Here is a 20,207-nt window from a genome sequence, read left to right on the forward strand (position 1 = left end):
AGTTTTGACATTGGATAATGTGGCCAAGAGAGGAATCTCTCTATGTAACAGATGTTCCTTATGTGGTAAGGCTAATGAGACAGTGAGACATCTCTTCTTACATTGCAACTTTACTGAGCAGCTGTGGCAGATTTTCCTTAATCTCAGAGGCATATCTTGGTGTATGCCTAGCAAGATTGATGAGACTCTATTCAGTTGGGAGATGGCTGGAGTTGGGGCTACAAACAGAGAAAGATGGAGGATGATCCCTGCTAGTATTTGGTGGACTATATGGAGGGAGAGAAACGAGAGATGTTTTGAGAATAGGAACAACAACTTGCAGGAAGTAAAGCTTAAGTGTATTTTGTTGTTCTGCTTTTGGTGTACAAATGTCTACTCCAATGAAACTGAGTCAATCATAGATGTTTTAGGATCCATTTAGATTTGGTTCAGTTTTTGGATAGATTTTACTCCTTTCTGCTTTTGTAAATATGGTTTTTCAGTACTCCTAAGTACTAAATGAAATACAAATGTTACTAGTTTCAAAAAAAAAGTTTGGTAGATGAACTGTGTCCATGAGACTAGAGCATAGCATGATTAACAGCCTCATTGTGCGAGGCAGTTTCTGAAGACCCTTGGCTCAAGAAAAGCGTTCTCATAAACCGGTTTGGAAAAATATGAGAGTGAAGCAATGGTGAAAATACTGAGGAAATGAGAGTATAAACAAAAATTGTAGGATAACCAAAGATAATACTAGAATAATACTAATAGTACTGATAAGGAGAAGGGGGAGCATTAAAAACTCACATTTTAATGGATCAGTTTATCTTTGAAGGTTCACCCAAGACAAAAAGGATGGCTCGGCTCCCACCAACTTATTGTAGTAAGTATGTACCAAGTGGAAGTTTCTTTCAAAGGTCTTCTATGATTTGAGAGTCATAATCAACATTAACTGATAAAGCTAGACTAGAAATCTTACATTTCAATGAATTGATTTATCTTAGACGGTTCACCCAAAATAAAAGGGATGGCTCGACTCCCACTTTTGGAGTGACTAGTTGATTTATAAAGTTGAACATATATGTTTCATTGAAGCTGAAAATAGAAAGATAGCAAAATATACACGCCATTGAAAATTAATCAGTAGTAGGCACAGAAGACCTTAAAATCAAATGAATATCCAAATTAGAATTCTTGAAGGTGACAATATCATGCTGCAGAGTCAGTTTACTGAGGATGAAATAAAGGATTGTGTCATGGCATGTGCTGGGGACAAAGCTCCAGGCCCTGATGGGTACACTATGGCTTTCTTCATTACATGTTGGGAGGTAGTTAGAAAAGAGGTAGTTGCAGCTGTCCAAAACTTCCATGATCATGGTATTTTGAGAGAAGTTTTAATGCTACCTTCATAGCATTGATTTCAAAAAAGATAGGGGCTAAGGAGTTGACGGATTTTAGACCTATTAGTCTAATAGGGAGCATATATAAGATCATTTCAAACGTTTTTTTTTTATGACAAAGGAAACCCGCAGCCGCTACCCTTTGGGTGCGCACAGGGTAAGATCATTTTCAAAAGTTTTAACCATAAGACTTAAGAAAGTGGTCTATAATCTGGTGGATGCCCAACAAATGGCCTTCATAAAAGGTAGGCAGATCATGGATGCAATTTTGATTGCAAATGAATGTGTGGAGGAGAGAAAGAACAGTAAGGTGTGCCAGGCATTTTATGCAAATTGGTTATTGAAAAAGCCTACAACCACTTGCATTGGGGTTTCCTCTGGAAGTCTTTGGAAAACATGGGCTTTGGAGGAAAATGGCTAAAATGGATTAAGTTTTGCACTACAACTGTGAAGTTCTCTATTTTGATAAATCGTGCCCCCTCTGGTTTTTTCTCATCAGAGAGAGGATTGAGACAAGGAGATCCTTTATCTCCTTTCCTCTTTATCCTGACGATGGAGGGCCTAAATGACATGCTCAGAACAGCCCAAACAAGAGGATGAATAAGAGGATTCAATGCTAATATGAATAACAGACAAGGTCTGGCCATCTCCCACTTATAGTATGCTGATGACACATTGATATTTTGTGATGCAGACAACTCTCAACTAAAGTACTTGAGTGTAATTCTGATCCTTTTTAAAGCCATCTCAGGCCTACACATAAATTGGGGAAAGTGCTTCACCTTTACTGTCAATGAGGTGCCTAGGATAAACATGCTTGCAAATATTCTAGGGGGGAAGGTAGGGGATCTCCCCACAACATACCTTGGCATGCCTTTGGGTGACAAGAGCAGGTCAAAAGGTATCTGGAACAACATTCCAGAAAAGTGTGAGAAGAAGCTGGTGAACCGGAAAAGTCAATATTTGTCCTTGGGAGGAAGAGTCACACTCATCATCAGTGTGCTAGATGCTCTACCCACATATATGATGTATGTTTTCCATATGCCTGCAAATGTGATTGACAGAATGGATGCAATTAGGAGGAATTTTTTGTGGCAAGGAAATTGTGATCCTAATCATCATAAATTCCATCTAGTGAAGTGGGACCAAGTCATTCTCAGCAAAAAGGAGGAGGTTTGGGATTAGGAATCTGAAAATCCAGAATCAAAGCTTACTTATGAAGTGATTATGGAGATTTGCCTCACAAGAACAAGCTCCCTATTTCAAAAAAAAAAAAAAACAAGCTCTCTGGAAGGAAACAATAAAGGCTAGGTTTGGTATGGAGAATTTGTGGATCACCAACATGTCCACACAACCCTATGGATCTGGAGTATGGAGATCCATCCGAAGTTTATGGATCAAATTCTTTAACAAATGCAAAATCAAGGTAGGGAATGGTGGAAGGACTTTGTTCTGGGAAGACAAATGGGTGGATCAGGTGACTTTGAGAAATAGGTTCCTTATTTTGTTCAACATGAGCCTTCAAAAAGAGGCTACAATCAGAGAAATGAGAGATAATCAAGGGTGGGATCTAAGGTTTAGAAGACATCTAAATGATTGGGAGGTCAATAAAATAGTTAAGCTACTCAACATTCTAGGGCAGTGCAAAGATCTAAACACAAATGAGGACAATCTATTTCTGGAATCCAGATGAGCAAGGCAGATTTTCAGTTGGCTTGGCTTATAGAAGCTCACAAAGACCTGGTACTCATATAGGTGGATGGCCTTGGAAGATGATTTGGAAAGTCAAGATACCATTCAAGATAGGATGTTTCACTTGGCTGTTAGCCAATCAGGCTGCACTCACTCAACACAACCTCATGAAAAGAGGCATGCAAATTTGTTCCAGGTGTGGTTTTGTGAATGTGAGGTCGAGACAATAAATCATCTCTTTCTACATTGTAGAGAGACTTTGTGGCAGATTTTCATCAACTTAAGGGGCATCAGTTGGACTATGCCAAGGAACATCAAAGAAGCTCTAGCTTGCTGGAACAGAGATGGGAATCAGTCAGGACACTGGGAGAGATGGAAGATTGTCCCTGTCTACATTTGGTGGTCTATATGGATGGAGAGGAACCAGAGATGTTTTAAAAACAAGAGTTGCTCTATGCAGAATTTGAAGCTGAATTGCCTGGTTCGTTTCTTTTTTTGCTGTAAACATGAATATCCTCAAGATGCAGAGGATATTCCTAGTATTTTAGAGTTCTTATGACCTCCATAGGAGTTCTGTGCTTTTTGCAACTTTTGGATGTAAGTATTACAAGAATACTCATTATGTATTCTTTTGTTTATAATACAAGTTACCTTTCTTAAAAAAACACATATTAATTTCCATTAAAAAGTTTATAAGGCAAAATTGGAAGCAAATAAAGTTCCAAAATAGCAATTGACAAGAACGAGAAGAAGATTGGATCTATGCTAAGAATGGAACGGAAGGGGAGAACACACTCAAATATTGAGGATCATATTATTCAAACTTCTGAGGAGTCGAAGAGATTAGTATGCTAGGAAAAAATGTTTGACTCATGAGGCAATGCAGAAGAGGCGCATCAACATAGTATCCAGATGTCTCCTTTGTAAAGAAGCTTTGGAGACTAACAAACACTTATTCATGCACTGTAAGGTAACTGCTCAGGTGTGGGCCCTGTTTACAAGCATAGCCAATGAATATTGGACTATGCCTGAACACACCTCTGACCTTCTTAGTTGCTGGATCAAAAGGGGAGGCAGAAAAAGTCAGAAAAGATGGTGGAGAACAGTTCCAGCATGTATCTGGTGGATTATATGGAAAGAAAGGAATCAGAGAATTTTTTGAAGGAAAGGAGTGTACAATGCAGAAGATCAAATGGAAAGTAATTACTACTTTAGGTTTTTGGTGTAAAGAACAGCATATAGAAGAGGAGTTCCAATTAGTGGACTTCATAGGTTCTCTGTAAGTATTTCTTTTTAGTCTTTTCCCTTTCTTGTAACAGTTTTTTGGAGGTGGCCAGCATAGCCCTTAATGCTGAGGAATACAAAAAGTTACCAGTTTCAAAAAAATAAAAATATGTGACATTAATATTCATATAGAATCCCTTGGTTGCATAAAATGACCTTTCTAGCAATGTACCCCGTGTATTAGTCGAGGTGCAAGCAATGCCACGTGCTAGTTAGGACAGTACCGTTATAAAAGATCAATAAACAAAAATGTTCCTCCAATTTGGTGCAGATGAACTTCCAATGGCAGCCTAAACTTCTTGTATTAGTCTATAGAGTTAAGTCGGGAAATTATTAACATAAGCTACAATACATACAGAACAAAGACAAGGTGATATAATCTTGATGCACGCACACACACACATCCACGATTTCATAGCTGTTATAGTTCTTTCCGAGGAATAACATAGATAATACTATTAAACATACCGCTTTCCTATCCAGCCTAGGCAATGAAAAGCTTCCATATAATTACCAAGAAAATACTAAGTAACAGAAAATACAACTACAACTTAGATTCAAACCGATTAGCATTGGCAACCCAAGAAGTAACAACACCAGTAGAAACACCTAACAAATACTCAGCACAAGATTCAAATCAATAGGTGTACACCGATCAACATTTCGGGAAGGCACAAAGGAATCGTCAGATATATCCTTCGCAGTACCATATCTCGATTTCTCAATATCATTCTAGTAAAGCATAATCTGTAAATTCTAATCAGCCTGTACACTATACATTACTCATACTAACATTATAGTTTCTAACTAAAACTACAAGCAATTAAATCCCAAAAAACAAAAGCATTACAGGAAGAAATATTTAACCTAATAGATGTTTGCACTACTTACTCAGTTAGGAGCTTATTATCATGTAATTGTCTACCCTAAGCATGAGTTAATAAGCAGTAAAAAGGCATTACACTGCAATGTATATTAGTTAAATAAGAAGAGAAGTCAGTTTAATTTGTGTCACCTGCTTCATCAAAACGCTCATATCCTTCATCCTCTCATCCCATCCATCAACAAAAGCTTTCCCTTTTCGATTCTCAGCATGAAGCTCCTTAACTTTATCCATTTCTTCATCAGTCCATCTAGCTGAACCAAACCCACCAGACGACGGTGCAGATCGTGCATTGGGCTCCGAACCCATTTGTCGGCCCACAACTTCTCCATCAAAATGCTCCTTGGTTAACCCAGTAGACCATGAATTTGAACCCGCATCCCAACCCAAATCTTCTGTAGAACCAGTACCACCGAAATTTGCACTCCAATCATTTCCAGTAGAAAAGGGCTTCACAAAATTGAAGTTTTTCAAGGATTTACCAGCTGAGTTTTGCGAGAATTTTGTTAAGATTCGTTGAAAAGCTCGCATTTCTGAAAGTTTCAGTAACAGCGAAGGAATAGTTTGAACCCTATTAAAACCCTAATGATAAACTCAGCTATGGTAGAATTTACAAGTGCGCAAAAGAAAGGGACAAATAAGAAAATAGAATCATATAATATGACCCAATTGAATTTTTTATAAATCACAATAATTATTCGTTTTATAATTAGAATTTTGAGATTAAAATTTACTTAAATATTTGAATGATATATAAAAAAATTCAATTAAAAAAATTGATTAACTTTCGAAATATCAACTATGTTACTTACAAAAAGAAGGAAGTAACAATTTATGGCGGGTGAAAATTTTGATTGACATATTGAAATTTGAATTGTATCACATAAATTGAGACAAAATTTTAATTATGGTATATAATTAAAAAAACAGAAGGAGCTACAAAAGGTTATATTTTGTGCTAATAGTGTTATTGATGATATTTTACTAAACATATTTATAATAATTATCAATAATCTATCACTTAATTGTGTATGTTGTACTAAAGCTTTTTTAATTAATTCGTATATGACAATATAATTTTAATGATAGTTTATATATGATATATTTTATAATGTGAAAAAAATTTAAATCATACATTCAATTAATTGAAAGATACGTGTAAAAAAAAAAGACGCATGCTTTGTTAATGGATTTAAATCATAGTTATTAACCTTATAATTTTTATTTCCATGTTTGTCCTCGTGCCTTTAATTATATTGGCTTTAGTTTCATGAATGGTCATTTATTTTAATTTTATTTCACGAAAAGTTATTAAACTACTTTTATAACAAACAAACAAAAAAACTAAAAAGGAATCTTTTTTTTTTTTAATGTAATGCATAATTGAGTTTTAAAATGTGTTATAAATACATAGTAATTTAGTAATTTTGATCCAATAAAGTAAAAATTAAGCAACCATTTTGAGAATTCAACTCTTTGTCTTTCATTATGATGTTGGATTTGTTTTTTTTTTCTTCATGATGATCAAAGAAAAGTGACATATTCTTTTTGATAAACAAAGCTGCCCCACTTTTATTTTATTTAAACTAATAATACTAATTATTATAACAATTAAAATAGAAAAACAAATTTCTTAGCACTCATTTTACGTTTGTTTCATAAACTTATCCATTGTTGTAATATTTTGACTAAGGAAATCTCTAAGTAGCAACACTATGATCAATTAATAGAACATTCTTTTCAATTTTGACCCAAAAAAAGATAGAATATTTTTATCTAGAAGGATTCAACATGGTGTGAAATTTTCAAAGATATTTGATGCAAAATGTAGTTTGTTCTCTTTTCATTTTTCTTAGATTGGCATTTAATTTATTGATAAGTAGTAATCAATATGCTAATTATTCAACAACAACAAAAATTCGAAGCAACTTCATTCAAAGTTTTGAAAAGGTTAAACTAAACATATACTTAATGAACTTAGATTTTATTTTAGTCGCAACACTCTCTATTATAATAAATATAAACTATATTTAAAAAAGGATTTTTCTCACTCTAAAATATATTCTTAAAATAATTATCATTTTGTATATTAAAGTAAGTCTAACTCTATACACAATAAACATAATGAAATTTTGTCCTAACAGCACATATGTGAACTAATTATCTTGTGAGTTTTAATTGTACCTATTTTAAAGTTAGTCCCTTAAAATCTTGCATATTTTCTTCCTAAAAAAGATGGTCTTTTCAAATAAGATAATCTTGAATTTTATGTATTCATTCATCTGGTGCAAAGTTCATATTATAAGCCATGCCCTTTTTTCTCTTTTTAGGGATTCTTTGGCCTAAGACTGAATTTAACCACAGAAACATGATAAATGAGAATTCATATAGTCGATCGAGCTCAATCGAAGGTATTATTAAAAAAAAGGTCATTATAAATTTTTAGATAAATTGTAAAAACAAGGACAAAGAGCATATCAATTGTAAAATCATGCAATAATGTATGTAAATCTAGAAGACTCATTTTTGGTCCCTATTGCACATGGATCTCAACAACTTGAGCAACATTCTAGCCTTATTTTTGGTCCTTTCACTACATTGGCTTTGAAGTAGTAACAACAACTTAGTCAAAATCCCACAACAAATAGCTTCTTCCCTAGCATTCATGAAATCTTGACACAAAATGATTAAACAATTCATTGCACTTTCACTTGCTTCATTATCTGATGAAACTCTAAATACCATCTTCACAATTTCACTAATACCATTTGGATGATCCAAAACATCCTCTTTTGCACTTTCTACAACTAGCAATGTCTCAATTGTTTTCATTGCCATAACAAGTCCAAACAAGCTTCTATATTCACACTTTGGAGCATTCACAATGTATGTTATCAATGCCTTAACTGTATTTTCTTTTGCTATAACTTCGCGATTCTGTTCAACAATAGATAATGCTGAGAGAGCCTTGATTGATTCTTCATAACCATCTAGTTTGTTCTCAATAAGATGAACAAGTTCTTGAACAAGAATCTTGGATTTACCCAACATAACTAAAAGTTCCTTTGATTGCAAGGATGATGAAATTGCCACTATGTAATGACACAAGCTTTTCTTGATCATAAAACTCCCTTTCTTGAACAGAATCAAGAAGTTTGTAAACTTTGATTCATCTTGTTTAAGCATGTTGAGTGTTCCCAAGTCACTAAATGGCAACAATTTCAATCCACAGACTAATGCTTTCTCCACAAACATGATATTTCCTTCAAAGTTCAAACTTTCATCTGCATTTTCCAAGGCTAATTCAAGAATCATTTGGAAGAAATCTAGTTGAATCAGAGGACAGTTTTCGAAAGGCAGATCTTTTGATAAAGCAATAACTTTCTCTAATGCTTCAACTTTTGCTTCCAATGTAGACTCCATTGACTGAAGATTGTGTTTAAGAACAACAAATGAATCATCTACTGTTTGAAAGTAATCAAGATCATAACCATGACTGCAGTTTATTTGAAGCCATCGATCGATCAAATGGCGAAGAGTGGTGTTTGGTACAATAGTAGAGTCATGAAGCTTCTGCATTGTAACAGGACAAGTTGAATTCCCACAAGATAACCATTTTTCAATACTGGACCTATCATATGTTTGGCCTGTGCATAAAGTAACTGGATCTTTAAACAAATCTAAACTTATTGGACATCTAAACAAGATAGGAATTCCAATTTCAGGCTGCTTCATTAGAATCAACTATATACTTATAGGATTCAAGTAAAAATGAAATCTTTGAAGTGGGATTTTAGTTTATCTCCAAAGGGTGTGTGTATACATGACAAGAAAGTTGAAACATTGAGTTTTCACTAATTGAAAGAACAAGCCAAGAAAGATCAAAACTTTTCTTGAACAAGTGAGATTATAAGACCAATCTTCATATATAAACTAGTACAATATGTGATATGTCTAGTCTATTTGTAGATTTAAAGGGTGTGTGTAGAAATGACAAAAGAGTTAGAACATTGAGTTTTCACTAGTTGAAAGGATAAGCTAAGCAAAAAAGATCAAAACTTTTCTTGAACATGTGAGATTAGAAGATGAATCTTCATAAACTAGAACAATATGTGATATGTCTAGTCTATTTGTAGATTCAAAGGGTGTGTGTAGAAGTGACAAGAGAGTTGGAACATTGAGTTTTCACTAGTTGAAAGGATAAACTAAGCAAAGAAAGATGAAAACTTTTCTTGAACATGTGAGATTAGAAGATCAATCTATATAAACTAGTAGAATATGTATAGTCTATTTGTAGATTGAAGAAAGTTGAAAATTTTTATAGTGGAAGAGTAGGCCAAAAGATTGTGAGTTTGAAGTGGAACAAAGCACATGAAATGAGGAGTAATAGGCCAAAAGTGAGTGGGAAAAATGATAAGAGAACAAAGAGATACAAAACACAAGAGTTGGCCAAAAAAAGAGTAGGCCTTATCTAAGTAAAATAAAGCAAAGAAAGATTGGTAGATTGCAACTAATAGTATAGAATAATTTTAGTAATAGAGAGTGAGTAGGACCATTTGTTTCGTTTTCTTTTTGATAAATAGATCAACACTACAGTCAAACTGACCCACTCACTCATTCAAAAGTTCATGTCTTTGAACTTTGAATCCCCTCAAATTATACTTGTTTGAATATGAAAGATGTGACACCTCCTTTACCACAAAACAAAAAAGTATTAATTTTTTTTATATATAAAAAAGAATAAACAAAAGGTATCTCTTTGTCTGCATACTCATGGATTATTCTCTAATCATTCAGTATGTAAAGCTTAATTCCATTAACTTAAATTTGCATGGTATAAATTCACTAGAAAAGAAACACAATTTTCTCTTGAAAGGCTCGTACCATTAAAAATATTCATATACTTCTTATATATCTTTCTTTTCTTTTCAATTATACTAAACTAATGTATGATCTTATTCATGTAGCTAAAATACTATGTAAATTTATCGACCGCTTACATGAATTTAATTATGTTGTTGTTCTAGAATATTTTGGGCAAAAAGAGTATTTGTATGTCCAAGTGTAGTTCTCTTCTTACAAGTTGGGTGTAGAAGAACTAAAAAAAGCTACTATTAATGAATGCAAAAACGTATAAGATTTTAACTTTGACATTCATGTATCAAAATTAAAATTGAATGTATCCATAATTAATTAATAGGAATAAAAAAGAAGTAATTATGTTATGATAAATAACTACCCTATTTCAGTATATTTTTGACTGGCCAAACAAGGGATATTATTTTTTCCCTTAGTCAAAATGCAACAACTCCAGCTAATATTGTCCCCTTTATTTTTATTTTTGGCATAATATAAAGTGAGTGGAGTACATGGTTCTATTAATTAAGTCAAATACAAAACATGTGCATATCCTATGATCTCATCTCTCAATCTCTTGTTTTTTTTAGTTAGGTATATAAACTCATAATCACATAAACAGATTCATGATTTGGACTTTTAGTAAAGATTTACATTTTTTTATATAAGTTCTTACATGTTTATATTGTAATATCATAATAATATTTCAATTTTAAATAAGTAAGATCAATTATACGAATCTTCACTTTTTCATTTAACATCGCTTCATATCGATCATTATGTAAATAAAATTATGATTATTTTTATTAGAAGTTATCTAACAAGTTTAAAACTTATTCTCAACTAGCAGGTTATATCAATTTTTTCTCTTCCTTTGTATCTTATCTTTAGTTATACATATACCAAGAATGTGTATGTAGGTACTTCAAACAATTTCATTTTATGTGATTTTAGGTCTATGATCTTCTAATTGTAACCTTTTTATTTATCATAATTTCACACATACGGTTCAATATTTTTTTTAAGTCAACGCAAAACATATTCAAACCATCTCAAACAATCTTCTCATATTTTATCTTCAGTGTCTGCTACTAGCACTTTCTAGTGTATTTATTTATTTTTTTGTCATCCATGTATACACGACCTTAGCTGAAAAGTAACAGTATATCATCAATATTGGACAACACATATAAAGAAGGGGAAAATAAGAATACGTACAATCATATCATATCATATATATATATATATATAAATAAAAGAGAACTCTAGGCCCGCCTACGTAGCGCTATCACAAACTAGGATTCCGTTTTTATTTATTTATTTTCAAAATTAGCCTTTTCTTTCATGAAAAGTTGTGACTTTTATGAAGAGTTGCGGCTTTTACGAAGAGTTGCGACTTTTATGAAGAGTTACAACTTTTATGAAAGATGTGACTTTTTCAAAAAGTTGTGACCTTTCTGATAAGACACAATAAGGATTTGTTCACACTACCCTTTGTTGTCTATAAATAGAGGGATTTCCTTTCATTTTAAAACAACGAAAATTCTGAACTTTTTCTTCTTCTTCTGCACAATTAAATATTCCTGTACTTTGCTCCTGTTGAGTGGCTCATTGACACCATTGTTTTTGTATCGATACACTGGTGAATAGAATCGTTCTATCCTGAGAGGATCTATTCCTTTAAAACTCTAGTACTAGAGGGGAATAATTTACTTATGGGGACAATGTGAATTTAGTGGGCTCCATTTTTTTCTTTTTATTTCATTCGATTGTTACAAATCCTAGTATATTTTTTACAGTCATTAATTTATGCTTATGTTATTTATTGTTGTTTTTGAGTACATGTTTTAAACTTTGTTGTTTATGCTTATGCTTTTGACCATTATGTTGAAGTAAATATATGTTAATCAAGAGTTTGATGTAATCATTATAGACTATTGGTGTCATGTAGATTAGAATTCTTAAACATTTGAAATGAATGACTTTGATCTTTATATTTTAAGTGGCTAAAAGATCCATGAGATGTTCAAGAAGGGACTTTTGAGTGTTCAAAAGTTATGGTTCCACACTACTTTGGAGTTTTAGTTATTCAACTTTCTATCTTCTCGAGGTATTCAATCGATTAGTGACATAAAAAAAAAGGAATGTAGTGAGATGGCCGGTAAGTATTGTACTCAACCTTAATCAAAAGTTTGGGGTTCCAATTTTGGATTGGAGTCAATGAATTACCCCTCAAAGCAGGATGAGTCCATATTAATCAAATCTTAAAGAAATAATTATCTCCTTATAAACATTAGATTAAAAATCGCAAAAAATTAAAGTTTAAACCATATTGATCGAAACATAAATAACAAAATATGCCATTTGGCTATCAAAGTAGTGTCATCGATTGCGAATGATTTTGAATAAGGAACTTGCCAAGACATCATTTAATCCAAATTATTTGAGCGACATACGTTATTTCATTGAACTCCGAGAGATGTGTTTTTATATTTTAATTAACTTATCAAGTATACAACTAATTACATAAGATGTATAACATTTAGATTCTGTATGTAGAGGCGTTGAATAGGAAAAAAACTCTCACAATTGATTAATACAATGTTTGTACCACTTTTTGAAAATACAAATAGAGACAATGAAACAATTACATATCTTTTCTAAAGAATTTGGTGATGAAGAGCTAGAGTAAAATTAAGAATTAATAACAAAATGCATAAATAATTAGAATCAAATCTTTTTGATTTTAAGATTAAAAAAAATATTTCATTTCATTTTTGGATAAAATATTCTTGACAATTTATCTAGGGCTTTACCCACTCAAAAATACTTATATTATCAAATATTCAAAAATAGATTGTTGATGTAGTTCACCACCGTGCGAAGCGCGAACAAATTTACTAAGTATACAATAAAGGGCAAAAAGTCAAATATATAACAGAACTAAGAAAAGAAATGTACTATATTTAACATTTAGAGAAATTTTGTGTGTTTTGAGTACAGCTTTGTCTGCCACTTAAAAAGTTTCAAATTCAACTTATAAAATTAGATAAAGTAAAGTTAATATAGAAAAAAAAAAAAACAGATTGAACTAATAGAACGTTTGGTGATACATAAATAATTAAGTGAAGTGGCACACAAACCCTTTTTTTTTTTAATTACTTCGAATATTAATTTTTTTAAAATTAGGATAGAATAATATGATCACAAAGATGCCTAGGGAATTGTAGTGAAAAAAAACAATTTATATTTAGCCCTAAGATCTATGAGATTAATTATGGGACAAGAAATAATATATTTTTGTATAATTTAAGAACTTGATCAGCATAATGTTAGGCTTCAACTTAGAAATTAATAAATATTATTCTTTAATAATATTTATGTGGGACAGAAGAGCAGGAATAACTCCTTGTTTTACGAGTAAAAGTGTTGTTTTATGACTTATTTGGATTTAAAATTATTTAATTCTACTGATGTAAGAAAAATAGTCAAGGAGTTAGATATTTAGATTCCCTTCCTAATACAACCAAAAATGCTTTTAAATAGTAGTAGTAATAATAATAATAATTTTTGTTTGAAATTTATATCAATTTATTTGATTTTGATATAAATTTTACCATTTGGATATAGTTATTTAGGCCCATTTTGGATGCAACTATTAAGGCCTTGTTGTTTCAAAGTTACAAGCCCAAACCCAGCAAGCCCATTCATGCTTCTTATTTTCTTTTATATATATTTTGGAATAATATATGGTTGAAGTTAAAATAATTTGGATATAACAACAATATATCCAGTATAGTCCCGCAAGACTGCAAAGTATGTAAATGATAAAGTGTATGTAGACTTTACCCCTATCTCTTGAAGAAAGATCGATTGTTTTGAAAGACCATCGACTCAAGTAATGTTAAAAAAACTGATTGTTCAATCTATTTTTGCACTTTTTTTTTTAAGATCCAAAACTCAATTAAGAAAACTTCAATAATTTTGAGATTAAGAATCTTAGAATAATATTAGCACAACTTCTTTGTGCTAATATTTTTTTCATTTTATACAAGAAAAAATAAGTGGAGTTTTGTATATATATATATATATTTTTATTTTTTTTTTATTTTTTTTTTAATTTCAATAAAATTTGCACATTGGCCAAGGCAAATAACCCCATTTTGCCACCAACTCCAAGAATGGAAATGGCTACTTTCACATTATCATCTAGGACTATAAATTCCTTGACACAAAAAACCCTGCCATTGTTAACAAAAAATACAAAACCCCATTTCCCCTTTTCACTTTGTCTCACTCTAAGAGCATCTAAATCAACCTTAAGAGCTGTTTCAATGTCGTATGATAAAGAACTTGATGCTGCCAAGAATGCTGCTTCTCTTGCTGCTCGCCTCTGTCAAGTAAATCTTTGCTCATTATTTCAGCTTGTTTTTCATGTTTGTGTTTTAATTTGTGTGAATTGTGATTGTGGAATGGAGAAAGATCCTATCTTTCTGATAAGTATGCCCTTTATCTATAAAAGTGGTGAGTTGTTCTTGATTTTACTGCCAAAGATATGGTAGGGGGCGGGGCCAGGTAGGTCCGAGGGGTTTATCTGAATCCCCTTTTGCTGAAAATTACCATGTTTATACATGGTTACGAGTTTTTTTTATATAGTTGATGTTGAGCCCCCTTCGGTTCTTTAAATTTTGAACACCCTCAGTGAAAATCCTGATTGAGCCACCAGATATGGTAGTATGAAACATGAAATTTTGTAGCTCAATTTGGGAGCTCAAAATATATGTTGGATGGTTGTGTCATGAGATTGTTATCAATATATTATTTGTATCTTAGGTCATTAGTTGCATACATAAGAGATTGAGAGTTCTGATGATGAATATATTGGATGAAAAGCATGGTGAGGGTGGTGAACAGGCTTCAGTTTATCTTCAAGAAGGTGAAAGCTTCTTTCTTTTTGCTTTAGGATTGGGAAGAGGTGGGGAGGAAGGGAGTGGGTGTTTCTAGTACATAAGATTTTGGGGTTTGTCATGTAAAAGTCCAATTGTATCTAATGCTTGAATGGGGAAATACTCCATATGACTATAATAGGAAACTAAACAAGCAGCTTTTTGAAGTTTATAAAATGTCTGACAGAAGTTCTTGCAATGGGAAAGCACTAAACTTGATCTATTTTGTGATCAATGAAGCTATTTAGAAATTAAGTTAGTGATTTTGAGTCTTTTATATTAGATGTTCTGTCTCATTTTGGTCTCTGCTAGATTCTGCTTCCCAAGCATTAGATTTTGGGATTTGCCTTGTAAAAGTCAGACTAAAATAGGACATTAAAGAAGTAGCCTTGAATTTTATAAACGTCCGATAAAAGTGCTTGCAATGGAAAAGCACTAAACTTGATCTATGTTGAGGTCGACAGGGCTATTTGGAAATTAACTTAGTGGACTTGGAGTGGTTTACATTAGATTTGCAGTATCTTTTTCGTTCTATTTTTCTTGAATATCTTTTACAGCAAGGAGATTTTGTATATGAGATGCCAACATTCTTGAAAAGGGTGGATTCATTCAAATGAAAGGTTCAAAATTTAAATGACTCATTTTTCTGGTTGGTTTGGATTAGTTTTAGGAAAGGGAATAGGTCCCAGTGGGAATCCTTCCAACTCATTAGAGTTGAGTAATAAAGATTAATGTATGCCGCAGATGGATCTAGAATGGTTTATTTTATTTTTTTTATGTCACATCTCCTGTTCTTCTTACCAACTGTGCATAAAGGAAACAACCTTTGATATTCACCTTATAGCCCTTTAAGTCTTTGAACTACTACCAGACCACTACCTATCGTGAAACCTTTCTAACTGTACAATTTACTAGTATTCAATGCCTCCAAAATGCTTTCATGCTTTTTGTAATTTCTTTGTGGTGGGGGGAGGACTTGTTTGTGGTGTTCCCTCTTGCACTAGAAACAAGATGTCTATTTCATTTGATATTTTGTTTAAACCGGATTGATTTATTTTGGCATATTCAACTTGGCAGTTTCTTTATGTAGTTCAGCTAACATATCCTGTATTTTCTGCAGAAAGTCCAAAAAGCACTGTTGCAAGCAGATGTTCAATCAAAGTCTGACAAATCTCCTGTGACGGTGGCTGATTATGGTATATTAATATAACATGCTTCCATGCTAATGTAAAGATTTCAAAAGAGAGAACAAAGATGTCATGTGCAGGGATCAGTCTGTTTCCTTAGACATTTCGTTCCATTCGCTCTATATATGTTCCACCTCCTCTCTGTCTCTCTCATGGAGCAAGATGCTTCTCATTTCTGCATTAAAGAAACTGATGTTCTGAAACAAATATACATTTTATGTTTGTTTTTTTTGAGAATGTTGATGGAGCCTTGCAATTTATTCTCTCCTTTTGAAAATGTCTCACATTTGTTTATCAGGCTCACAGGCCGTGGTTAGCGTTGTTTTGCAGAAAGAGTTGGGTTCTGCTTCATTTTCATTAGTGGCTGAGGAGGTAATGTTTGAACTCTTAGCTGTTCAGTCCATGTTATGCCTACCTTCATTGTTTATTCATTAAGATAGCATTCAAATGAAACCTAGGAAAGAACATTTGTGCATAGGCAAGGTATCATTTTGAAGGAAAAGAAGGCAGAAAATAACAAAAATATGTTAACAATTCTTTCAGCTAAAAAAGGGACATATTCTAGATGCCTTTTCTTGGAATTCTTCATAGCGTCTTCATGGTCAGAAATCACACATAGCACCTCAGGAGCTCTACTAGTCCAATTTATTCTGGGCATAACAGCCTCAAACCTAAGTGATGAGTTGATGTATGGAGTTATGCATATTCTTCCTGGGGCACAATACGAGTGAATCAATGCGATAGCCGAAAGATGGTCACAAACCTCGAAGTATTATCTTTTGACATTTTCGTGAAATTAAAGCAATTGAAAGGCTCTCGTCTTTTAACTAATCTTCTCCATTTCCCTTGAAACATAACCAACTAATATGTTTGATTTGGTGAGCTTCTGTACTTCTAAGTTCTAATAGTTGATGATTTCTTAAAGGAAAATCCCAGAGAGCTCATAGCAAAAACAAAGTTTACTGGGTTTGATATCTTAGGAAATTCTTGTCGATGTCATTACCAGTCTGCCTCTGTTTTATGTGGTGTTTCCTGTTCTCTTAAATCATTTCTGCTTTACAGTTTGTTATTTATCTCTGCATATTCATTTCCCCATTTCAGTGGAAAATGTATGTTCTTGCATCAAACTAAAGGTCTAAATCTAAGTTTCTCTAGGACTCTGGAGATCTTCGTAATGAAAAGGGAAAAGCAACATTACAGCGTATCATGAAGCTTGTCAATGAAACACTTGCTAGTGATGGAACATATGGTACTGCCCCATTATCTGAAGAAGATGTCCTTGCTGCCATTGATAGTGGTAGATCTGAAGGGGGTCCTTCTGGTCAGCACTGGGTGTTGGATCCTATTGATGGTACTAAAGGGTGAGTGGAAATAAGATTTTTCATGTCAGTTTTTGCGAGATATGACTGATTAACCACATTAAAATTGGTAAATTATCTTAAAACAGGCTGACACCAATGTGAATTAAGTTTGTGGTAGCTCTCTTCTCGCCTCACCCTACCATGATTTCTGTTGCTTGTACAATTGATATTGCCAAGCTATGCTTACACTAACCAGGGAATTTATGCCGTTACTGCTTATTGTCAAACTCAACTAATTACCAGGATGTGCCACCTTTTGGTTGATGTAGAACTCTCTATCTCACATGTTTAATTCTTTACTACATCTACATCGTAACTTTTGCTTCTTTGATTTCAGGAAAGTGCTTACAAAACATATTTATGAGTCTCTCAAAAGGTCTTAATCTTTCTCCAGGTTTCTGAGGGGAGACCAATATGCAATTGCATTGGGATTGCTAGATGAAGGGAAGGTGGTTTTGGGCGTCTTATCCTGTCCAAATCTTCCATTATCTTCTCTTGCCTCCCACAATCTACAGGATGATCAAGACAAAGTTGGTTGCCTTTTTTATGCCCAAGTTGGTTCTGGAACTTATATGCAGTCTCTTGATGGCTCTACACCAATAAAGGTTCATTTCTGAGTATTTTGTAATTTTCTCTAACAACTTCAATAATTGCATCTCTAATCAGCTGATAGGTTGCTCTACTGCCTTCAGGTGCATGTAACTGATTTAGACAACCCTGAAGAGGCATCTTTTTTTGAATCTTTTGAAGCAGCACATTCTTTGCATGACCTATCTAGTTTGATAGCAAAGGTATCAGCTCTTTCAACGTTTCTTTTTTGTATTTTGTTTTCTCTTAATGTGCGTAACTTCTCTCATTCCATCTTAATGCATATGCAAGTGAGGTCTCTATTCTTCTTCTATAAACAGAAACTTGGTGTAAAAGCCCCCCCAGTTCGAATAGACAGCCAGGCAAAGTATGGTGCTTTGTCCCGTGGAGATGGAGCAATATATCTGCGGTTTCCTCATAAAGGCTACCGCGAGAAGATATGGGATCATGCGGCGGGATATCTTGTTGTTGCAGGTCCATAATATGATTTCTGCTTTCTAAATTAATATTTCACTTTTGCTTCACTCGGATCAGTATTCATGCTCAGAGAATCTATTCGTTCAACAAAGAGCTGAGCATAAGAAATTTGATTTGCAACTGCTGGTACTTTATGATAACAAGAAGTTATAGTTTTAATACCTTCAACTAAAGAAGAGAGAACCTTTAACTCCAAGAGATGGCAGATTAGAAAAACACATTATTCTAACAGCAATTATATACAATTCACTAGAGGTCCTGAACAACATTACAAGGGTGTCTAGCATATAAACAACTTTCTGCCCCTTGCTTGAGAGATAAGGTTAAGAGTCTCCTTCTCAAAGTTCCAACTCATTGTTCACATGATTGATCAGGTCACCCTTTTAGTGGCAGATCTCATTGTGGTGTAGTTTGAATCCTCTTGCCCACTTTATGGTACTCTACCACTTTCTCCTGCTCTTTTTATCAGTTTCCATGCTTTCTCTTGGCCTTGCCTACGAATACCCCGCCACTTGAGGACTCCCTTTTATTCAGCTTCCTCTCGGACTTCATTAAGATAGTTATCAACCCTTGAAAAGTTTATCTCTTAATTCAAGCTTAACTCTCAATAATGTGCAAGTCCATGCCATTGAGCACTGGAAAGCTATGTTTTTTTTTGTATCTGCGCATAAAAAGCCTGTATCAGCTATAAGATTGATATTTCATTTAAAGTTAATGACACAGAGATATCATCCATATCTATCTATCACACCCCTTGGAGATGCTGTACACAGAATTATTAGATGGATGCTCAAAGTCCTTTTAAGCATTTTGCTCACTTGGCAACATTATCTTATTGAGCAAGTTTTTGAACTGCCAAAAATCATATAATTGAGTTTCTTTGAATGTGCTAAATTAGAACATCTTATACAAATTTAGCTGCTCTATATAGGTTAAGTGCATGAGATTTGTTGGTTGGAGACAAGTTTGAATCCAAATATCTGATAGAACTTTTCTACTTTGCATGGACCAAAGTGGTTTAAGTTTTTCTGCTACACATTGTATTTTAATCATTCTTGGCCACTTATTTAATGGTTAAGCTAGGATTTCTTTGTTAATCATAAAGAAATTTGTCATCTAATTTGCAGAAGCTGGAGGTGTTGTCTCAGATGCTGCAGGAAACCCTTTGGACTTCTCCAAGGGAAGATACCTTGATTTACACGAAGGCATAATCGTTACCAATCAAAAGCTGATGCCTGCTCTCCTTAAGGCTGTTAAAGAATCTTTGAATGAGAAAGCTTCATCCTTGTGATGATCAAACCAATAACAATAAAACTGCAGCTATCTTATTGTAGTTCCCAGAATGGTACTTCCAGCTGCTCATTTTCACCTGTTATTCTCCTTCTACACATTTCTGATATTACTTTAGCTCTTTGATTGTCATCTCAGCTCAGCTTTGATAAACATTTTTTAGTTCTCTGGTTATGTCAACTCAACTTTGATTAAACATTATGTAGTTCTCTTGTTATGTTTTTTATGGCGATTCCAGTTTTGTCATTCTAGTATATCAGGAT

The 20,207-nt window shown here is 33.3% G+C and overlaps 3 protein-coding genes across 3 annotated transcripts in view; 1 reads left to right on the forward strand and 2 right to left on the reverse strand.

Annotated features, from left to right (window-relative positions):
* The window catches only part of LOC102600786 (uncharacterized), an 18,442-nt gene extending 12,579 nt beyond the window's left edge, over positions 1 to 5,863 (reverse strand). Inside the window, exon 1 of the mRNA XM_006345693.2 lies at positions 5,371 to 5,863. Coding sequence (XP_006345755.1) covers positions 5,371 to 5,769 — 399 coding nt within the window. The 5' untranslated portion in view covers positions 5,770 to 5,863. The remainder of the gene's footprint in view (positions 1 to 5,370) is intronic.
* Positions 5,864 to 7,758: 1,895 nt separating this feature from the next.
* Positions 7,759 to 8,973, reverse strand: LOC107060302 (U-box domain-containing protein 26-like). The gene has a single exon (XM_015308026.1). The coding sequence runs from the start codon at positions 8,971 to 8,973 to the stop codon at positions 7,759 to 7,761; it is 1,215 nt and encodes a 404-aa protein (XP_015163512.1).
* A 5,271-nt stretch (positions 8,974 to 14,244) lies between these two features.
* On the forward strand, positions 14,245 to 20,198 carry LOC102601366 (SAL1 phosphatase-like). Its single transcript, XM_006345695.2, has 8 exons — positions 14,245 to 14,495; positions 16,162 to 16,237; positions 16,527 to 16,600; positions 17,384 to 17,589; positions 17,984 to 18,194; positions 18,282 to 18,380; positions 18,498 to 18,651; positions 19,782 to 20,198. Exons 1-8 carry the CDS (start codon positions 14,277 to 14,279, stop codon positions 19,943 to 19,945), a joined length of 1,203 nt encoding a protein of 400 aa, XP_006345757.1. The 5' UTR covers positions 14,245 to 14,276; the 3' UTR covers positions 19,946 to 20,198.
* Positions 20,199 to 20,207: the final 9 nt, after the last annotated feature.

The sequence above is a fragment of the Solanum tuberosum genome, unplaced genomic scaffold (assembly GCF_000226075.1).
Source record: "Solanum tuberosum cultivar DM 1-3 516 R44 unplaced genomic scaffold, SolTub_3.0 scf00072, whole genome shotgun sequence".
NCBI classification, from domain to species: Eukaryota; Viridiplantae; Streptophyta; class Magnoliopsida; order Solanales; family Solanaceae; genus Solanum; species Solanum tuberosum.

What these genes read in the sequence shown, in the direction of transcription:
- LOC107060302 (XM_015308026.1), bottom strand. Translation starts at nt 8,973, where the DNA reads ATGAAGCAGCCTGAAATTGGAATTCCTATCTTGTTTAGATGTCCAATA.
- LOC102601366 (XM_006345695.2), top strand. Translation starts at nt 14,277, where the DNA reads ATGGAAATGGCTACTTTCACATTATCATCTAGGACTATAAATTCCTTG. An exon ending in TGTGACGGTGGCTGATTATG is followed by an intron (nt 16,238 to 16,526) that starts GTATATTAATAT and finishes TTTGTTTATCAG; the next exon opens with GCTCACAGGCCGTGGTTAGC. An exon ending in ATGGCTCTACACCAATAAAG is followed by an intron (nt 18,195 to 18,281) that starts GTTCATTTCTGA and finishes TACTGCCTTCAG; the next exon opens with GTGCATGTAACTGATTTAGA.